At 39.1% G+C, this 19,904-nt stretch overlaps 4 protein-coding genes across 4 annotated transcripts; 1 reads left to right on the top strand and 3 right to left on the bottom strand.

Annotated features, from left to right (window-relative positions):
• Positions 1-524: 524 nt before the first annotated feature.
• cenpx (centromere protein X) lies at positions 525-1,903 on the bottom strand. Its single transcript, XM_079365365.1, has 5 exons — positions 1,795-1,903; positions 1,314-1,365; positions 1,170-1,223; positions 993-1,081; positions 525-817 (listed from the first exon to the last, which is right to left on the bottom strand). The coding sequence occupies exons 1-5, from the start codon at positions 1,828-1,830 to the stop codon at positions 803-805; spliced, it is 246 nt and encodes an 81-aa protein (XP_079221491.1). The 5' UTR covers positions 1,831-1,903; the 3' UTR covers positions 525-802.
• A 1,185-nt stretch (positions 1,904-3,088) lies between these two features.
• Positions 3,089-4,944, bottom strand: LOC306838389 (heterogeneous nuclear ribonucleoprotein A1). The gene is made up of 5 exons (XM_079366551.1): positions 4,374-4,944; positions 3,763-3,910; positions 3,557-3,652; positions 3,322-3,465; positions 3,089-3,213 (listed from the first exon to the last, which is right to left on the bottom strand). Exons 2-5 carry the CDS (start codon positions 3,847-3,849, stop codon positions 3,091-3,093), a joined length of 450 nt encoding a protein of 149 aa, XP_079222677.1. The 5' UTR covers positions 3,850-3,910; positions 4,374-4,944; the 3' UTR covers positions 3,089-3,090.
• Positions 4,945-5,322: 378 nt separating this feature from the next.
• Positions 5,323-14,544, bottom strand: tmc6a (transmembrane channel-like 6a). The gene is given in 21 exon segments (XM_079366914.1): positions 5,323-5,595; positions 6,554-6,635; positions 6,824-6,902; positions 7,026-7,202; positions 8,207-8,340; positions 8,432-8,507; positions 8,585-8,680; positions 8,773-8,870; positions 9,038-9,128; positions 10,316-10,473; positions 10,948-11,091; positions 11,494-11,638; positions 11,730-11,932; positions 12,499-12,786; positions 12,790-12,838; positions 12,840-12,935; positions 13,023-13,131; positions 13,225-13,374; positions 13,460-13,591; positions 13,767-13,861; positions 14,276-14,544. Coding segments are annotated over 20 exon segments (2,454 nt in total). The 5' UTR covers positions 14,332-14,544; the 3' UTR covers positions 5,323-5,595; positions 6,554-6,557.
• A 1,654-nt stretch (positions 14,545-16,198) lies between these two features.
• On the top strand, positions 16,199-19,435 carry syngr2a (synaptogyrin 2a). The gene is made up of 4 exons (XM_079366386.1): positions 16,199-16,464; positions 17,487-17,724; positions 17,869-17,999; positions 18,106-19,435. Exons 1-4 carry the CDS (start codon positions 16,201-16,203, stop codon positions 18,307-18,309), a joined length of 837 nt encoding a protein of 278 aa, XP_079222512.1. The 5' UTR covers positions 16,199-16,200; the 3' UTR covers positions 18,310-19,435.
• The last annotated feature ends 469 nt before the right edge of the window (positions 19,436-19,904 follow it).

Genomic DNA, 19,904 nt, shown 5'->3' with positions numbered 1-19,904 from the left:
AGCTATGCTGACTCACAGCGAAGACACGTTGGTGAAATAGACCACTGATGGAAAACCATCAGAGGCACGCGGGTTAGAAAACCCCACATTACCCTCTCCCTTGCAGGCCCAACTTCCCCCCTCTGCTGTGATGAAAGGAGAGAAAGCACCTCTACTACTCGCCTCTTTTGTTTATTTACCTTCAGAATTACACCCTGCTCTTCTTGGACCATGTTCCAATGTGTTTTGTTATGTTTCCTTTCAAACAGAATATCTATGCGTGTGGTCTCAGGCCGTGTTTGGCTAACACATGCACGCCTTCGTGCACGCACACTCCCATTCAACTTTCCCCCTGTGCCAGAGGTCCCCTTTGCCCTTCCCCCCACCTCTAACTAAACATCGCAGGACAGCAAAAGGGAACTTCAAAGTGGCCGGAGGGGGTACTCCTTTTTTTCCTGGCACTTGTCATCATCTAAGGGACTGGCTGCTCCCCTTATTACTCTAATTGCTTCCAACTGCTCCAGGAGGCTTTGATGAAGGGCGCCATGAAGCATGCTGGAAGCACCTGTTGTTGCGCAGAGAAGCACAGGTGGGCCTTATTGGTGGTGGCAAGGAGGCGTGCGGACAGCACCGCCGCTTTCCACTTAAAATCAAACTACTCCAATAAACACAGAATGAGAATCTTAATGTTAGAACACACTTAAGGGTCGATGAAATGGCAGTTATACAGAAATTGTAAACATCAGTGAAGCTTCACTTGGAGACGCAGGCACCGAGAAGGATTGAAGGCAACACTCTGGCTCCCTCTAGTGGCATCACTGTGCTAGAAGTCCAGCAGCTGCATTGGATGAGAGATGAAATACTGAGGTCAATATTAGACATTTACAGGTTACTTTTTTGTAATAATGATAAACAAAACACTTTTAGTATAAGCTAACATTTCAGAAAAATCACTCAAATAACTAGAACTTATGGCTTCTGAATTAAAACCACTGCTGAGTTGAGCTACGCACCAGCTGAGGTAGGATCTTCTCAAAGTGCTCGATGTCTACTTGGTCACAGTCCTCAGTTTCAGCTTGTTTTTGTGATCGCACTGCAGCCTCTGAAAATGAGACAGGACATTTATTGTTGTGTGCAATCCAGGTTCATCAGGCAATCTGTATCCAACTGAACCCAACAGGACACCATACCTTGAACAAATACTCGGAGCATCTCTGCCACGAGCAGTGCAGCGTCACCACTTACTGTAGGAGAGCGAGATTAAGAATCAAACATGAAACACTGGAGACACTTTCAGGGAAGATAGTCGATAAAACATTAACTATCCAGCTCACGTTTAGTTTTGTCTTCCTTGAAGAAGCTCGACAACAGTTTGCCTACTGTTTCCTGTAAATGAGCAGAAAAGCTAAAGTTAATATCAAACTCATGAATTTAACAGTGGCTTTATTAACGGGCTATCATTGTTATCTTATCCTGCTCCTGTTATTTTACAGCACCAAACTGCAGCTGGAAAAGTTCACTTTAAAGGATTCAACTGAAGAGGCGAATTAAATGCGTTTATCCCAGGACAATGACACCTTCTTTAAATCTCTGTGTTCAGCTCTTTAATTCGGCGTAAATGTAATGTACAGAAAATATCTCTGCAATGTGTAGTAGGCTATTGTTTAGCCGCCTGTCAGACGAATCAGGAACAATGCTCCGTGACTGCAAAATGGTCATATTAATATTCAAAAGAGGTTACATTCGTTTTAATTTCACCACGTGGGTAAGAGAATAACTGCAAACAGTGATCGGGAGCGATATTATTCTTCTTACCTTTTTGAATCCAACTTCAGGCTCCTTCTCCGCCATGTTTTGACGCTGTGACAGAAACTTGGCGCTTTGCGTGGTGGTTGGCTATTCTTCTTGTGACGTCATCAGCGCCGCCCACCGAAGACTCGCGCAACAGTAACGGAAAAGTTTAGCCCTTCAATAGTTGCAGCCTTCAGCCTAATATTTTAATTAAAAAAAAACATGGTTTATGTTAATATAATTTAATTTTTAAGTCACTTATTTTTGTCCAGGTTTTTCCTGATTTTGCTCTCTATATAAATTCCCTTGCAGTAGGCGACATTTAGGCCTCCAGTATGTACCCTTAGAGACTTGTGATTTGGTACACATTTGGGTTGCAATCAGAGGCCACAACCTCCCTGAGGGGCCCGGCCCCTCATCTTACAGCACTATTGATGCTGCGGTAAGTGTTGCAAAGTTTGTCGAAGAAAGTCAACAAAAATAATTAAGAGGAATGATCCGTTGATAGGAGGTAAAAAAGACAGAAAAAAATTGGAGGAGGAATTGTCGACTGACGGACATGCAGGTGATGAACGCTGGTTAAATTGATTTTTGCATTGGGCCCCAACATGTTATCGTCACTGTCAATATTGAACTGTTTCACTGAGAGCCCCTGCAAGCCTGAGCACCTCCATTTAATACTGGATTTAAAGTGCAAGGTTAACTGAAGCTGAAACCATTAGTTTTTTCACCATTTACAACTCAATTTTCCAAATTATTGCCATAATGAAGAACACCTTGTGAATTATTTATTAATCATACAGATAACTGAATATTAAAGCTGCACCTGTCTCATTGATGCCGATTCAAGAATTGGAATACACCTTATTGGAGTGTTGTATTTTTTAATACACTGTGTCACACACAAAACAACAATTTACAGGAAGATTGGACAAAGAGCTTCAAACAAGAGCAACACCAAGTCAAAGATAAACTAAACTACATCAAAGATCTGCAAGTACAGACAAAACAATGGATGCTTCAAGAAGAATTTTGCTCTACAGTAGCACACGGCAGGTTTATACAAGTCAAACGGTTTCTTATGAAGTTAACTTGATTAGAAGGATTGAGTGCAACATTTTTATATGCCTACACATAAAACCAGCAAGATAAAAGGGGGAGATAAAAAAAGACAGGAAAAAATTGGAGGATGAATTGTCGTCTGATGGACATGCTGGTGATGAACGCTGGTTAAATTGATTTTTGATGGAACATTCTTATTATACTTGAGTTTGTATGTTTGTTTTTAATGGTTTTTTTTTGGGTAAGAAATCACTTTAATTATTGCTGAGCTTCATCCAACCACTGAGCATCTTCCAGTATGTAGCCCAAACCCATTGAGCGCCGTGGGCGGGGCTTATTGGCAGTGACTGCAGCTACCTCCTCCTCTGCATCCTCCTCCATCTGAAACACAGGTGCGTTACAGTCAGCTGATGCAGACACAGTATGCAAAAGTTGTATTTCTTTTTTAAATATAAAAGCCCCACCAGAAGAAAATAGGCGTACACTCACCTTTGGACTTACAACTCGTTTCACGTCCACGTCCCCTCCTATGTAGTGAGGACCAGCCCAATCGGCTCTGTCTGCTTCATCCTCCGTAGAAAACCTCACATAAGCCAATGCTTTATTCTCCTTTGAGTTTGTGTTCTTCTTAATCTGTAATCCATCCAACAGATTCATTCAATACATTTGTTTTTGAAAAGTCAAAAAAATCCTTCACCAGATGTAACAGTTCTCTTGTCTTTACCTTACAAGCAGTAACCGTGCCCCAATCTCTGAAGTAAGCTCGCACATATCCTTCATTCACATAGGGATTCAGCCCTATTATTACCAGCCCATGTTCCTGTCGAGTGTTGAATGATAGAACATGCATTTGGTTAATTAAATGGACATAGATTAAGTCAGAATGATCTAATTTAGTGATGCGCCTTATGAATGAGAAAAGTGATTTACCAATTCATAATTTGCACCAAGACCAGCGTAGTATTTCTTCGGCATACTGATGCAAACTCGTTTTTTGGATACCGTCTTCACTTCCATGTTATCTGGAGGTAACGCGCTATGGGTTTGATTTGAGCAAAGAGGAAAGTCCTTTAATTTCCTGCAAAAGGATGATGATATTTTTAGAAAAAGACAACATGAGAGATTTATAAATAAGCTGCAGAAACTGCAATGAATGATTTCTTGTCATTACTTAAATGTGCACTATGGAGTTTTGGTAGAAAAATGTAAAAGTTTGACAAATACAGATTCTGTGGTGCATGTTCATAACTCTTTACACAAACTGTCCTCAAGAGGAAAATGTGGTCCCTGTAACAGTGTTTGGAGATGAAATGTTACACGAGAAGTTATGGGGGACCCTGTGACAGTGAAACAACTGTCCTGGTCATTTTAAAGATCTAAACAGTGTTCAAGGACCCCCCCCCCCTTGAGTAAGTTCAGAAAATATAGCATAGAATTGTTTTTCACTTCTTCAACTTCCATGACCAAATCTCTAGTGCAACTTTAACTTAAAACTTACATTTTGGGTGTCAAGGCAAACATTTAAGAAAGTTCTTACTCACCAGAGTAGCCGTTAGTGAAACCAGTTGCTCCAAGCAGAACGACTCCAGAGTAATAAGTACCCTCCTGTTGGTTACGTCACAAGAAAAATCTCCTCCTACTATCGTGTTTTACAGAAGTTTACTGGAAAATATTTTGAAAGTTGTAATAAGAGGTCGTAATGTTCCCCAACTTGTTCAGCCAGGTTAAAAAAAGAAAAGAAAAGAAAAAACAATACCAAAGACATGCAAGCATCTGTTTACAGGCAGGCTGTTTTGTAAAGGAATTCTGAGAAGAAAAAAAACAGTCAGGTTTTCAGCTGTTCTTTGAATTAAGTTTCTGATTTAGCAAGGGAAATAATTATTTTCACTTGTGTCGATCATAGGGGATACAGGTCTAAAACAATTCAGCTAATTTTTTTGCACTTCATTCTCATGAAATATAAAATTTTCTAAATTTCTTCTAAAAATTAAAAAAGCGCCTCTAATGGGAGCAGCCACCACCACTCGGACATATGTCCATTAATGCATGTACCCAGGTCCTGCTTGTCCTGATTCAGGCCCGTGTGTGAGAAGCATGTCTCAAATAACAGAGTGCAAATTTTTTTCCCCTCAGGGATTAATAAAGCATATAAAAATAATATCTGTATATACATGATATGATGACTGACGATGCAATATCATATTCCCAGCACATGTTTTATCATTCTGAAAATTATCTGCTCTATTGTACAAAGTCAAATCTATGTTTTTCCTTTATCCTTGCGTGTTGAGCAAATAAGAATACCTTTAGTCCAAAATTCCCCTAAAAAAAGTGTCCTAAGGGGACACTGTAACAAGGCAGCAGTGGTATGTATAGGTATAGTTGTTAGCTACATGTCTTGCATGTGTGATTTATGTTTTTCCTGGAAATTTTGAGATTAAGGAAACAATATTACCAGATAAGGGGGAAAATAACACATTTAAAGGTTCCTTCATTCCATCACACATTTATTTGGTCTTTAAATACAAACATTCAAGATCATATAAACTTATTTAAAATATCTTCACACAAAAACAGACACCCTGACATAGTTCAGGAGCTCCATGTTTAAATATTGTACAACCATTGTAGATTTTTGAATGACAATGCTGAGAAGAATTGACGAGCAATTGAGCACACAATATTAAAGTGAAGATCTCGGTCACAGAAGATATAAGGTCTTCAGATCTCTCCAGCATGTTGTGAATGTTGTTCAGCCTTAGGCTGCAAGGCAAAAGAGGCAAACCTCTGAATGGAACACAGATTATAGCTCACAGAGCTTCTATACGTACAAACAGATGCTCCTACTGACAAAATTCAAAGTGATGGAATTGTGACATTTTTTTAATGATTCACCTTCGATTTAGGATTAGATCTGAAGATAAATCCTTTTCATAAAGCATCGTAGCCCTTAAGAAAGCACCTAAAATGAAAATCTGTCAGGACTTCTAAGAGGCTTAGGAGTTTCTCAAGGGGAGAGTAAAATGATGGAAAGATGGAGAGATAAGTAATCAAACAATTACAGCGCTATCCCAGCCATATATTTACATGAATTAGATTAAATACTAGAGTTAGCAGCATGGTTTATAAACACGCAAATAAAAGGAAGAGGTCACACAGAAAACAAAAGGAGTAGACTACAGATAGGATTCTTGGTTTAGAAAATTCTTAATGAACAGATGATTATTCCTCAATGCAAAGTGAGACATGCATGTGAATCAGTCCACAGGTGGACGTGCCACTTTCAGCCAGTTGTGTATTCCAAGGTATACAGAGTATATATTCAGTCTTCATAGGGTATACCCACTTCTAAATCCCCTCTGGTTCACACCACAGATTGACTGACAAATATCAGTAGTATGTCGTCTTTTTTTTTTTTTTGTCTGAGGATGGTGAAGGGACAAACCTCACTACTCCGAAGATAAAAGTATTTATACGTAGTGGCGCAGATGGCCTAGCGATTAGGTCGAGTCCATGCAACCCTAAAATCTAACCCTATAGTCCCTTCTTCATCACTCCTTAGCTAGGACTTCTAGTTTTTTTTGTTTTGTTTTACGCTACAGTGGGTTTAGAGTTCTCTGAGAGTATTCTCAGAATTAAGGAGGTAAATACAGGCTAAGGTCAATAACTGAGGAAGCTAACAAGTTTTACCCAAAGAAAAAACAGCTCTGTGATTACTCACCTTATCAATGAGGGGAAACCAGACTGCCCTGTTCACAAAGATCTTGCAATTTGGAGATGAGGAACTTTTTGTCCTTACCCTCCTGTGTATGAACAAAGAAACATTTATTTCAACACACTAGTTTATAAAGAGCAATATTTACAGCAATAGGATAGATGGTCAATTGATATGTTTTTGCTGTAGCAGGTTGACACTTTGTTTTTAATTTGATTTATGATCAAAATACCTGCAAAAAAATACTTTAGATAAAATGTTTGACTATGTGCATACATTTTCAATTTGCTTTTCTAACCGACTGATGATTCTTTTTTGGCCGTCAACAACTTGAGCTTTAAAGTATATCACCATTCTGAGAAAAGAGAGAGAGAGAGAGAGAGAGAGAGAGAGAGAGAGAGAGATACAGAAAATCAAAGTTTATCAACGGATTTCAAGTATCAAAAGTCACAAATCATTGTATGTGTTCTGTGTTTACAGGAATACTCCGGTGGCTAGGAACAACACCAGTGGGTTCTCCAGCAGAGAGTTGTATGCCCAGCTGAGCCACGACAGGATGGGGTGGGAGTCCTCCAGCTCCTGAGCCCACAGCTGCCCCAACTCATACATGGAGGTGAGATTCCTGAAAGGGCCGCATTCTGACGAGGGTTTAGTCCTGAGACCAACAAGAGGGATTTGGAACATAAACGTAGTTAACAGGAACACCGTTTTCACTCACAACACTGAACTTCAAGGCAAATGAAGTAACAGTTTATAAATATTCTAAGCATCTAGATACCTATAAAAGAGCAGAATCAACATTGCATTGGCCTATTTTCAATACTCAACTTTACTTAGAAGGTGCATAGCCCTCAAATCCATTCATACTAGTTTCTCACAAACATCTTTTGAATGAATGTTTGACATAGAAGAAAATACACTTTTGAGAATATCGATGACCACAGGCTAAGCTAACTACAGACTTGTGTAAGGAATATTCCCCACAAAGCCAGATAGAAAGGGGAGCAGCTAGTTCAGTGCTGTCCATACTTCACGAAGTTTGTCGAATAGCACCTCGAAAGTTTCATTTGATTTTTTCGATCATTTTCTTGCACGGGAAATGCTGTAAGTCATTTATTTATTCTATAACCTGACATCAAAAAAATAAATGTATAAACTCTACAATTAAATTCTTGTATTATATTACATGGTCATAATTTTCAAAAAATATCTTACTAGTTAGCTGAATCAATGGAGAGGGGTGGGATTCAATAAGTTTTTATTTATTTATAATAGTTTTTATTGAAATGTATTTTTGTAATTATACTTTTCACTGATTGTAATTATTATCTATTTTTCTGTCTGTTTCTGTGTTCATCATTGTGTTATGTTACATGTTCGGAATAAATAAACAAATCAAAATTGTACATTTATTGAAGTAATCTTTTGATTGTGGGTTTATCATCTTAGCCATCCACTTCTACCAGCTGTAGCGAGTGAAGGGCAGAAGTCCTCTTGGTTTACTGTACAGGTGCAGTTCAAAAATATAAATACAGTATGTGCAAGTAGCAATTATGGGTCCTATGGAGAGCGTGAGATTCTTGGAATTCAGAAATGTCTCTCAGAGTCGAGACTACGTGGAAGGATCATTGTCATAAATAGAGAATGTGTCGCACTCACGTCCAAATTGTGTAAGTGACAGATACGGCAGCACCAAGAAATGAAGGAAAAAACAAAAGAGAGATGAACAGCGTTGTCATCTGACTAGCCCTCCAGGGCTTTCTGGAGGCCTGACAGTTGAGAAGCAGGCTGTTCTGGTAAAGTAAGAGGACAATAAAGGGTATCATTGAAGATCTGAGTAGACACACTTTAGGATGTTGAAACTAAACCTTCTGATGTGCAAACCTTCTTCATGTAAAAGAGAACAAACAGTTTGATGATCTGGACCGCTGGAAGGAGTGGAGCAAACAGCACACCGAGCCTGGAAGACAAACAGTCTTTCCTTTGAATTGAAAACATTTAATTATTTTTTTCCCAAGTATAGTCTTGCATAATTACCAAGTTAAAGTTTGTCCGTATATAAGTTCAAGGACATTACGAGCGATGTCAAAAACCGGCTTCCTGTTTTTCTTCAGCACATGCTTAGAAAACAGCCTACAGAGAGAAGATGCAGGCATATAGATTAACAGTCAGGGACTTTTTTTTTTTTTTTTTTTAATTGCCATCATCTGTAGGGGAAAACTTGCCTCCACAGGAATTCTCCCAAAAATGTGTAAAGCACAGTGAAGACAAAGTCCATGATGAGTAAGCGGTACAGCTCCTGCCCGACAAAACTCTCCCAACACTGCAGGACAACAAACATGTCCAGTAATCAGTTAAAAATCACATCATGAGGGCTAATAAGATCACAAGCAAACATGACGTGTGTCCAAAGCATAATCATTTGGGTTGCAAAATTTATTGTTGCCCGACAGCTGTAATTACAGGTTCAAATATGAGAGGGATAATCACCTGTAAATGAAGACTTTCTGGTTTCACAGCAATTCTGCCCAGCCAGCGGAAACACAACACGGCAACTATACTGACCTTTAACAACAGGTTCCTGAGAACATAATGAAGAGATTTTCTATTTTACAACTACACATAATGACATTATAAAATGAATATTAAATGTTGATTCATAACTCTTATCCACACAGGACAGTTTGGAAGAGGTCATTTTCAACATTTAAAACGTTTTTTTTAAGCTTTTGTCTTATTAAGTTCTGGCTTTTCAAGGTTGGAAGATTTTTTTAAATCTTTTTATTTATTTTTTACAGTATGCTGTATGAATGCGTTGTGCATTTGCACTTTAGTGATTTGAAAAATTTCTTTGAAGAATGCGTTTGCTTCTTGATCAATTGAAAACTTATACAGCACTTGAAGCAAATCTGTATACCATTGAGCATCATATTATGTCTACTATTTTTTCAGTAAATAACAGAGTTTTGGGAAGTTTCACCTATGATTAGATACATACAGCTATGCTTTCTAATGTCCAATTTAAATCATCTCAATTAAAATGTATGCCTCATAGTACTTTAAAAAAAAAAAAGCTGTTTTATACTGCTGCTTTAGATTGTTGTCATTTGAAAGCATTGATTATTTATTGCGCCCTCATTTAACTGAGGGTGCAATGCATCTCTTTGTGCCCTCGTAGAACCGGGCCTGAGGAGAAGTGAGTGTGAATGTTATGCTAACTCAATATTTTGTGTTTAAATCATCTCAACTACTGTGAAGTTGACTAACTTACAAAAATGATTTTATAAAGATTAAGTCGTTTTGTCAAAAGAATTATCTTCGATCAATTAAGTTGACGTAAACATAAATGTATTATTATGATGATACATTATGATTCAGCTGATGCCTCACAGCTAAAAGGTCCCTGGTTCGCATTTCTTTGGCCATGAATGAACCTTGTTGGACTGCAACGTTTTTGTAGTTTTAAATAAAGACAAATGTATTTAATCGTCTTAAATCCAGTCAACCTAAAATTTGAAGGGATCCCAGAGTTTTTTAAGTTCAAACTAACAGTTTTTTTTCCTGTGTATAGCTGTGATTATAGGCATCCAAATCACTAAATAGATATCAATTATGATTCAGATGATTTTGATTGCTTTTGTTGGCGTTTAACTGGCATCCATATGGTTATTGATCTTTTTCATGAACAGTCAAAAAAAAAAACCTCCTCAAAGGAGTGTTAAGATGATTACTTTGTCGGCCTTGGTTTTTTGTAATTCTCATATTTACCTAAAGATGGAGACATAGACTCGAACGCTGGGTGAGTCATGCTTCTCTATCCAAGCACACAGGTTGAAGAGGCCGGGGAGCAGCAGGTTGACGCCTGACACCACAGCCGACAGGAGCAGCAGCTTGGTTTCACTGAAAGACCTGTGCTCAATGCCGTTCTGTGAAGGATAATTATTGGGAAGGTCAGTGGGGTGGCATTATCAACATTGATGTCATTCAAAAAAGCACGCACAGTCAAGAAAGTTTAAGTGACAGACCAAAAAACAAAAGGAGAGTCTGCAACCAGAATCCTCTCCAATTAAATGGAATTTCGCATGTAACGTTTTGAGCCCTCGCCCTTCAACCAATGGACACACAGCCACATACATACTGTACAATACGGATGATCTACAATTATTTCACATTAAAGTGCAGGAACATACACAGTCAATTGTTCTAAATCATTGTCATGCATAATAATTTTGTAAAATCATCAGTGTGAAACCATCTTCCAGGAAACAAAAAAGGAGAAGTTCAGTAGGAAGGAGCTTATTCCGTGGTAAAGTCTTAAGAAAATGCCCCTGTAGCTGCTTGCATGTGCATGAAAGATGTCAAGTGTGGATGCAGGTGTTTTTGTGCATTTTTCCCCTAACCTCTGACAGGAAATGGACTGCCGCGGTGCCCAGAGTGACGCTGACCAGACATATCATCCACGCTACCACATGCACCATGAAGTGGCAGAATCGCTGCATGCAGCTCTTTTCATTTTCTCCCCTGATCAGCTCAGACAACAGCTCCTGTGAGAAGACGTTTGTATGGTTGAGCAAGTTTAAAAGGCCCCTCACAATGTAAGAAAAGTGTGTTCATTTGAATGCAGATATAAATATCTCAACAAAAAAGAAAAATCATGGCTTCTTTAGGCTCCATTCATCTTGTATGCTAAAATGCTACTGTAAATAGTCACATGGGGGTGTGAAAAACACCTTAAAGGCTTCCTGTGTGAGACCAGCATCACACAAATAGAGACAGTGTCATATTAGTGTTCGCAAAGGACTACCACAAAGGCACATCAATGATGAAGCTGCTTCGTTCATACTTCCAATGTAAAAATATTATTACCGTTACCAAAATCTTATCTCCAGTTGAAAATATATTACAGAATCACCTTTGACTCACTTAGAATTCAAATGTTTGCCTACTTTGAGCTGAGTGCTGATTTTCTGCGACTGCAGTCTTACAGACGTCTTCTTGCTGACTTTAAAGTCCCAGCAGCAGAAAACTTTAACAGCTAGATTCCCATTAGACTTGAGGACTTCAAAACTCCGCCCAAAGGACTTGGACATGCTGCATTAAAAACAGTTCGGACATGAAATTACACACCACAGATGTTAGAGTTCGATACAGTAGAGAGGCAGAAGAGATTCACTCGTCCAACCTGTACACCAGGATGATGCAGATGATGAAGAAGGCGATAGGAATCGTTAAGAAGTAGGCTGTAGGGATTCTGTATGGTACTGTCTGGGGCTTATCGATTTCACAGACTGGTAGGGCAGCTGATCCATGGTGAGCAGTTCGACAAGTGCGCATGGAGGTGTTGGTGTAGTAGCCGTAAAACATCAAACTCTGAGAGAGGTAACCCTGCCAGGGACAAAAGGGGGAGATTTGGCTTGAGAGAGCACAACTAAAATAGAGAAACACAGGAAATAAAAAAAAATAAAAAAAACACTTTCACTTTATCTGAACCCAATAGTCATAATGCATCACTGCAATTTGTGTGTCCCATATGGCAAATAGTCATTTTCTTATAAAAGTTCCATAGATTGTACAAAACATTGTTGTAGCCTCAGTGACTTCACCCATTGGATTCAGAAGAGGTGTCATGAAGCCTTTAAAATGCTTTCTCCACCTGACTTTGGATCATTCTAGTAACAGGCTGAGAGGCAGAGTTTCAGCCCCTGTACACCTACACAGGTGTTCTTTTTAATTCTGGTTCACCAGTTTAGAAACTATTTCCTCTATTATTCATTTCCCAAGTTATGCAAATGCATAAACAACTCTTAGTCTTGAATAATAAAAAACATAGCTTGGAATGCCTTTTCACACCTCATCAGAACAGTTCCTTCTTTTGTATTAGCTATTAGACCCCCCCCCCCCCCCCCCCCCCCCCCCCCCGCGCCTATAATAACATACTCCTCTAATCTTACCGTGCCTGTTAGAAGCTCAAGACCAGTGAAAGTGTTGACATGAGAGTCAATAGGAGGAGGAGAGGGAGGGTTGACAGCTTGAGGGAAGACCAGGAACAGGCCATTGGTGACAAAGAGGAGGAGGTTGAAGAGCAGGAGGGTCCGAAGAAACAAGAAGTACGAGAGTACTCCTGTTCCAAAACGTCCGCTCAGTCTCTTCATTGGTGAATGCCACAGCTGGAGGGAAGCGAGGACGGAGAGGCAGCTGAAACAGCAGCTACGCCAAATCTGAGGGGAAAACAGCATGACTTATAGGCCAGTATGCACTAACAGAAGTGGGTTTATCGTGTCACAGTCAGTGTGTACTCACCCTAGAAAAGTATACCTTCATTCTACTATAGCACGGAATATTTCTGCTGATGAGTGAACTTTCAGCTACGTCACTGAAAGCAAGCCGCCTAAGAAAAGATATGCAAAGGACTTGAATAAAACTATTTCCAAATGTTCATTTTACATGCCATTGGTAGTTTCAGTGACACATGTACCTGACTTCCATCTTATCTTTTAGGCTGAGCGCTGTGGCTCGCAGCTTGCGAATGCGATCACTCACTGAGAGGCCTCTGAGGTTGGACACCAACTGCTCAAATTTGTTCTCTGTAAAACAAAACCCTAGAACTGTCATCCTTACATGAAAAGAGAGAATAACATCATTCAAACAACAATAGCAGGTTAGCATTTTCTGTTCACCTTCAGCACTGATTTCCTCTATATCTGCTCGGATAAAGTTATCCTGGATTGTTCTGGAGGGTTGAGCGTAAACTTTCAAGGAATTTTGGCGTCTGTGTATCTGAGATGAGTTTCTGTCATGCCTGGAAGTAACTGCAGCACTATGTGGCCCTGTGTGGACAAGGCATTTTCTTTAAAGCAGTAGTTTGGTTGTCAACAAACAGTTGGGACAGAACAGGAACGTTTCTCGTCTCACCAGCAGTGCGACTAGGCATTGAGGAAAGGACTTTTAGAGTAGCAGCTGACCAGCGGTTCCTCTGCAGAGAGTTCCTCTGCAACCTTTCAACCGTCTCATCTCTCATGTGGCTGCTCATAGCTGACTGAGTCTCTGAAATATACATTAGAAATCAGGCCAGAGAACGTTATCCTTGGATGTTTGGCTGAAACAACTTGCATTTGAAGGAACTTTAGTCATTCAAGAGTTTGTCTTTATTCAATAGCAAATCGTTCTTGTTGTTGAATCAATAGAGCAAACAGACATTGCATAGAAAGGTTTTGTGAACCTGTGCGTTCGCTTAAAACATCCATATGTATGGCTTCGAGCCAACCCTGGGAGCTGGAATCCGAGTCCTGATCAAGGTCATCTCCCCCCGTGTTCCTGAAAGAGAGGAATCCGTTACAAAACAATGAGCCTGCATGGGTCCCAAAGGTGTTCCTGTAAGCACCGTTAAGACAGCAGTATACAGTACAGGAGTCATGTCAAAACTTAGATTGATAACTTTTCCACCTTCTTGTAGATTTTAGAGATTTGTCCTATCAACTAAGATATATGTGAGTGTAAAACACAAGAAGTCTTACATTAAAAGATTATTTTAACTAATATCTCCCAAAGCTGCAACTAGAAAATCTCCAAAAAGGTTTAGATAGACTTGTGTCAATTAAAGGGAAAACAGTTCCTGTAATGTTTGTTCTTACTAAGAGTTACATCATGATAGCGCTTCTAAATACAGGAATCACTTAAGATCCCAAGTCTCGAAGGTATGTACATTAAAGGTAAAGGAAGAACACTTACTCATAGTCAGAGTCCATTTGAGAAATGTTGACATTGAAGCTTCCACTATGTGCCATTATTGATGAGGATCTCCATTAACTATATGTTTAGCATCACATAATGGGCCACACAGCAGTGAGTAACCTCTGTGATAATAAAGAAGTTTGATCTTGACTGTTGGTCCAAGTGCATGAACACTTCCTCTATCATTCTCTCGCAGTCTTTCTGCACAGCTGTGCCTCATTTGCATTTGGCGAGCACTCACAGTTGGCCTGCGTTAACTCAGACTCACAGTTGTAGGCAATAACTCCCTCCAGTGGTCAGAATGAGGAGCAACAGCCCAATAAAGATTACACTTTTACTCAAATATTTAGAAACTATGTTGGACAAAACTGCTGCCGTTGACAGAAAAGTGTAAATAATCTCGCAGAGGTCTGCTACAAAAAATGGGCAAAAGGGAAATAGATGGCTAGAAAACACAAACGTTAAAGATAAAGAAAAGATAAAAAAGAATCTTAGTATAATAATTGATATTCTGTATTCATATATACAGTTATTTACTGAAATCCACATAGAGAAACGGCAACACCTTTGAAAACCAGAAAAGGTCAACTCCTCGACTGTAAATATTTCACTGTATAATTCTGTCCAAATAAAGTTACACCAGGCTAAGGGAAATGATCGATTAATACTTCAAAGAGGTATGTTATACTTTTAATTATTTTGCTAAGAAACCTCAACACCATTTGCTTCAATAAAGCATATACTGATTTTATTGTAGTATTACTACTATATTGATTATTATTATTAGTTGTGTATCCTTTGTATCAGGCTAATATTATTATTAGTGATAGTAGTAGTTATTGTTCTATAGCAGTAGTAGTATGGACATCCTCTCTCACCCAGTGCATGACACTGACTGAGACACCAAGCCTGCAAGACTCAGCGCTACCGAAGGTCCTTTATTCTGCAGTCGGACTGTTTAATAGCATCACCGCCACGTGACTCTGATGTATACAAAATCATTCATGTTGTACACTGTACGTGCTTTTTTTAATCTTATCTGAGCTGTCTTTCCACAAGTGAAAGTGTACATAGTATTATTTACTTCTATTGATTCAATGTAAACTTGCTCATGGCTGGGTTTGAGACGTTTTTGCAATTGGTGCTGTTTATATTTCCTGTTGTTGTTGTCATCGTTTTTTTTGTTTTTGTTTTTTGAGCTGATAACAACCAAATTTCCCGCGGGATCAGTAAAGTTTATTCTTATCCTAAGTAATATTTGCGTTATCTTTATTGTTTGTCATTTCTATTGAATGGAGTCCCTGAAGTCCCAAAAAGTAAACGAAAAAAACAATCGCACAAGACCATAATAATTTGTACGCAAAAGTTATGCGCACAGGGTTCCATCGTATTGTAGAAGTATGATGACATGGTAAGAAAAAAAACAACAGGTATTATCATTGTTTGACATTCAGATATATTTTTGCTTGATATTTCCGGCTAAAAAGCAAACAAACGAAGGTACTTTTCCCTGCATTCACGTGCTCTTTTGGATGCTCGGAGTTTCCATGCGCGAATTTATTTCTCTGCACCTCTGCTCGTTTGTGTAAATAAATTAAAGTTTTTCTCCGTCATACTTTTTAGAACTAAACTTGGCGGGACAATATCATTATCATCTGCATTATTACATTTTATAATATAATAATACAATATGAAGAAGAGTAAAGGGTCAAGAAAAAGAAGTTTCGATCATCAAGGGTCAACGTTACCGTGCACAGATTCTGAGAACCTGGCAGGTCGGGCACCAAGATTTTTTCCAACGTCCCAACCTTGTCCTAATTTATGTTCCGACTTTGGGTACTTTCGAGTGCATTTTTCACGGTCGGACACACATTTTTCCGATTATTCCGCCCCCAGTGAACATACGATTGTTTACTGAAGTAATGCGCGAGCAGCTTTCATGGAGCGCGTGGACGATCAGAGCAGGGGCGGTCTTTGTGAAGTTTTCAGGAAACTGTGAGACAAATCGAAACTTTCCCAACTTTGACAGGAACGGCCGCAGCTGGTCTTTTACTCTTGTGACAGGCACTCTTTTTTGGGGGGTGAAAATGCAGAGCAGTGCCTTCGGGGCGTCGCTGGCCGGCGGTGCTTTCGACTTAGAGAGTTTTATTAAACAACCACAAACCGTTTTAAGATGCCTGAGCTGGGTGAGTCAACGGGTTAGCATCAGAGCTAGCAGCTGTCACATCACAAGGTGTATGTTAACAGATGTGAACTGTCAGGGTCGACACTAATTAGTCAGTGATTCAGATTGATGGCTCTATAAAAAGTCAACACTGGACATTCATGATGTGTTTAATTAAAATTAGAATATAAAGGTGTAACAACGTTTAATTTGATTATGTTTCCTTTGCTAGCATAAGCTAGCACACTCAGTGCTGTGTCACAGCACCTACTGCTAGTTTTACAACAAAATGGATTCATTTATAGTACGTTTCTTTGTTTATGGTTTATTGTAATGAGAACTAGAAAGAGTTTTTCTCAGGATTTTTTTTATTAAAGACTGAGAAGTTTAATTTAAAAAAATCGACGTCATCTTTGCGCATTGATTTTCAACTCTTTAATGTTACTGACCTTGTAGATGATGAGGATGTGCTGAATGCGTATAAATGTTGTAATGACATTGTTCTTCGATTTCAAAAGAAGACACCTATGTATCTGTGAGCATGTAACTACATATTCAATAAGCTCATTTTAGGGCTTCAGGGATGATGAGGAGGATGATGAGGGATCCTCAGGCACTTAAAAGAGACAAATATAATCCACAAGATTTATATTAATTTAAAACCACACGGGAAACTTGAGCAGAGTTAAAAGGATCAGTGAAAATATACAAGTGTCCGTCCATTAACTGTGACGTCTCTGAAAGGATAAAACTACAAAAATGGTTCTGACAGCTCAGGCTTGCAGCAACACAGGTCTTGTTTGATTGTTTTTCCATTTATTTTATTAAATAACCTTTCAAAAACAAGAATTTCATTGTGAAAATGTCATGTCTGCACTTTTGTACTGGCAGAATTTCTATTATAGGATATTATATAATTTATATGGTCGAGCACTCTTGTGATGTGAATCATGTGATGCGAATCATGTGTCCTCACACGCTGCTGGACTTAAAACATGCATTCCCCGCCCCATGCCATGAACCCTGTGTGTCCCTTCTTTGCAGTTGTTCTCCATTGTGGTCTTTGCAACCATCACAGCTGAAGGCTATATCAACCCAACAACCGGGGTCGACACCAAGTGCATGTTTAACGATAACGACAGTGCCTGTAGCTACGGAGTGGGAATCGGAGTCTTGGCCTTCTTGGCTTGTGTGGTCTTCCTCATACTGGACGCCTACTTCCCACAAATAAGCAACGCCAAGGAGAGAAAGTACATTGTTACTGGAGATTTAGTATTCTCAGGTAAGAATTAGATTTCTCTTTTCATTGTTCATAAATAAAACACAGAAAAGGAAGTGTGCCCAAAAAGAGGAAGTGCATCACAGTTGTTTATTACTTTATTTTTTATTTTCTGCTTCTGAATGTGACATTTATAACACATGACAGCGGTCTGGACCTTCCTGTGGTTCATCTGCTTCTGTTTCCTGGCCAACCAGTGGTCCAAAACCACTAACTCTGTGCCTGGCGATGCTGCGCGTGCCGTCGTTGCCTTCTCGTTCTTCTCAATTATCACATGGGTGAGACTCTCACCACTTTGAGAATTTGACTAACAAAATCACATGATAATGCTAAACTGTGCCTTGTGTGTCATCTCCAAGCTCCAACTACTCATTGTCTCCACAGGCTCTTCTTTCCTACCTTGCCTTTGTAAGGTATCGCCAAGGCGTCAGTGAGTTTGACCAGGAGTACAGAGACCCAGCAAATGACCACTCGTCTCCTTTCCCCCCGGCTCCGTACCCCAGCAGCAGCGGCCCCACAGGCTACCAGCAGTCACCTTTCTCCAGCAGCCAGGGTCAGCCAGGGGAGTACCAGCCTCCAGCTTATTAATGAACTGCGATTCAAACATGGGAATCCAACAGGAGGAGTTTTAAATACCAATGCTTGCCAATGGTACCATTTACTTCTTGGACTGTTCTCTGCACTCCAAATGTCTTCCTGCAGAACCGGCTTTGGGTGCAGCAATCTGTGTGTTTTTTTTTTGTTTTTTTTTGTTTTTTTTTTATTTCACTTTTGAAACTGTTTAGACGGGTGTTCTCTGTGCTGCTCACACAGAGCAGGTTGAACGAAATATTTAGTGTTTGGGAATTTCCCAGTTAAGAGAAAGCATTAGTGTGCCAATTGTGTCTTGCGCCAGACCAAGTCCTTTCAGTGCCCCCTTTTTTTGTCAAATGTTTGAATGCAGTGAATAATTTTGACACGGTTGACTTTGTTGATGGTCAAATCTTCAAAGAGATGACTAAGTTTGAGACAATTGAATTTCAAATGTGTTCCTGTTAAATTCATAAAGGTTACTTTTATGACTTTCAGATTCACATAGAGCAGCTCCATAACAATGAATGGCGGACACAGCTCAGAACATTTAGTTATTTGACCATGAAACAAACCCATTGTTCTTTAACTTACGGTTGCATTGTAAAGTTTCCCTTTGTAACTACTGTAACAGCATGTTTCTGTTTCTTTTTTGTTTTTAAATAATCAACCACTGAAAAATCGCTTTTATGCACTGAAAAATACTGTTTATCTTTTGATTGCCAATATCTGGTCTACGATAGTTAATTTTATTCTTAAAAATCCAACCTGCCAAAGTGGGTTTATATTTAATATGTTTTTGGTTTTCAGGTAGCCAAACTATTCATTTGTATCAGCTACCTCTGTTGTAGTCTTATGTGCCTTACTTGACTGCAGTCAAACAGGAAATATCCAATTCAGCAAATGCTTCAGCCGTTTATTGATTTCAGGACTTCTTTGATATTGGGATAAAATTGTTTATAATTGCGACAATCAAAAACGACAATTTAGCTGACATCTTTTTCAGCCTTCACACTATGCAGCTGTACCTTTAACTGGTGTTGTGCTCAGTGGCTTTACAACAATTTCCCATTCAAGTGCCTTAAAAAGTTTTCTGTACACACAGGGTTTGCCAAATAAAAATACTTTTTTTTTTTTTTTTTAACTGCTGAGTCAGCTTCCTTTTTGTATCCGCCTCTAAAGAGAAACCCGGACTCGGTGCAGGGCGGCGCTCCCTTGGTAAATATTTGAATAGTGATTGTGTTCATGAATGTGGAGGAGCTGGTGTGCGTTGAAGTCTTCTCAGAAATAAGAACAGATAATGCCAGATTTGCATAATGCAAACAAAAGCTAAAACAAAGATGTGCTATTAGGACAGGATGCCTGGGGAGAAATTGCCTTTAAAAAACAATCACAAATAAGTATCCTAGTGTTCCCTTTTCTGGTCTTAGATCTGAGATAGTTTTGGAAATTCACTCCATAATTCAATTTCTCAAAGGAGTTTCATGAAAGTTAGAAATCATTTATCTCACCTTGCTGAATGTCTACCACTGGTATAAAATAATAAGTGGGGCAAGCTTTAGCCTCCATAGATTGTGAATTTGTGTGTTTATTTCTTTTTATTGGTTTCTTAT

This window comes from Symphodus melops (assembly GCF_947650265.1).
Source record: "Symphodus melops genome assembly, chromosome: 17".
In the NCBI taxonomy this organism is placed as follows: domain Eukaryota; kingdom Metazoa; phylum Chordata; class Actinopteri; order Labriformes; family Labridae; genus Symphodus; species Symphodus melops.
Note: the sequence above shows the minus strand (reverse complement) of the source record. Positions and strands in the feature narration are given on the sequence as shown.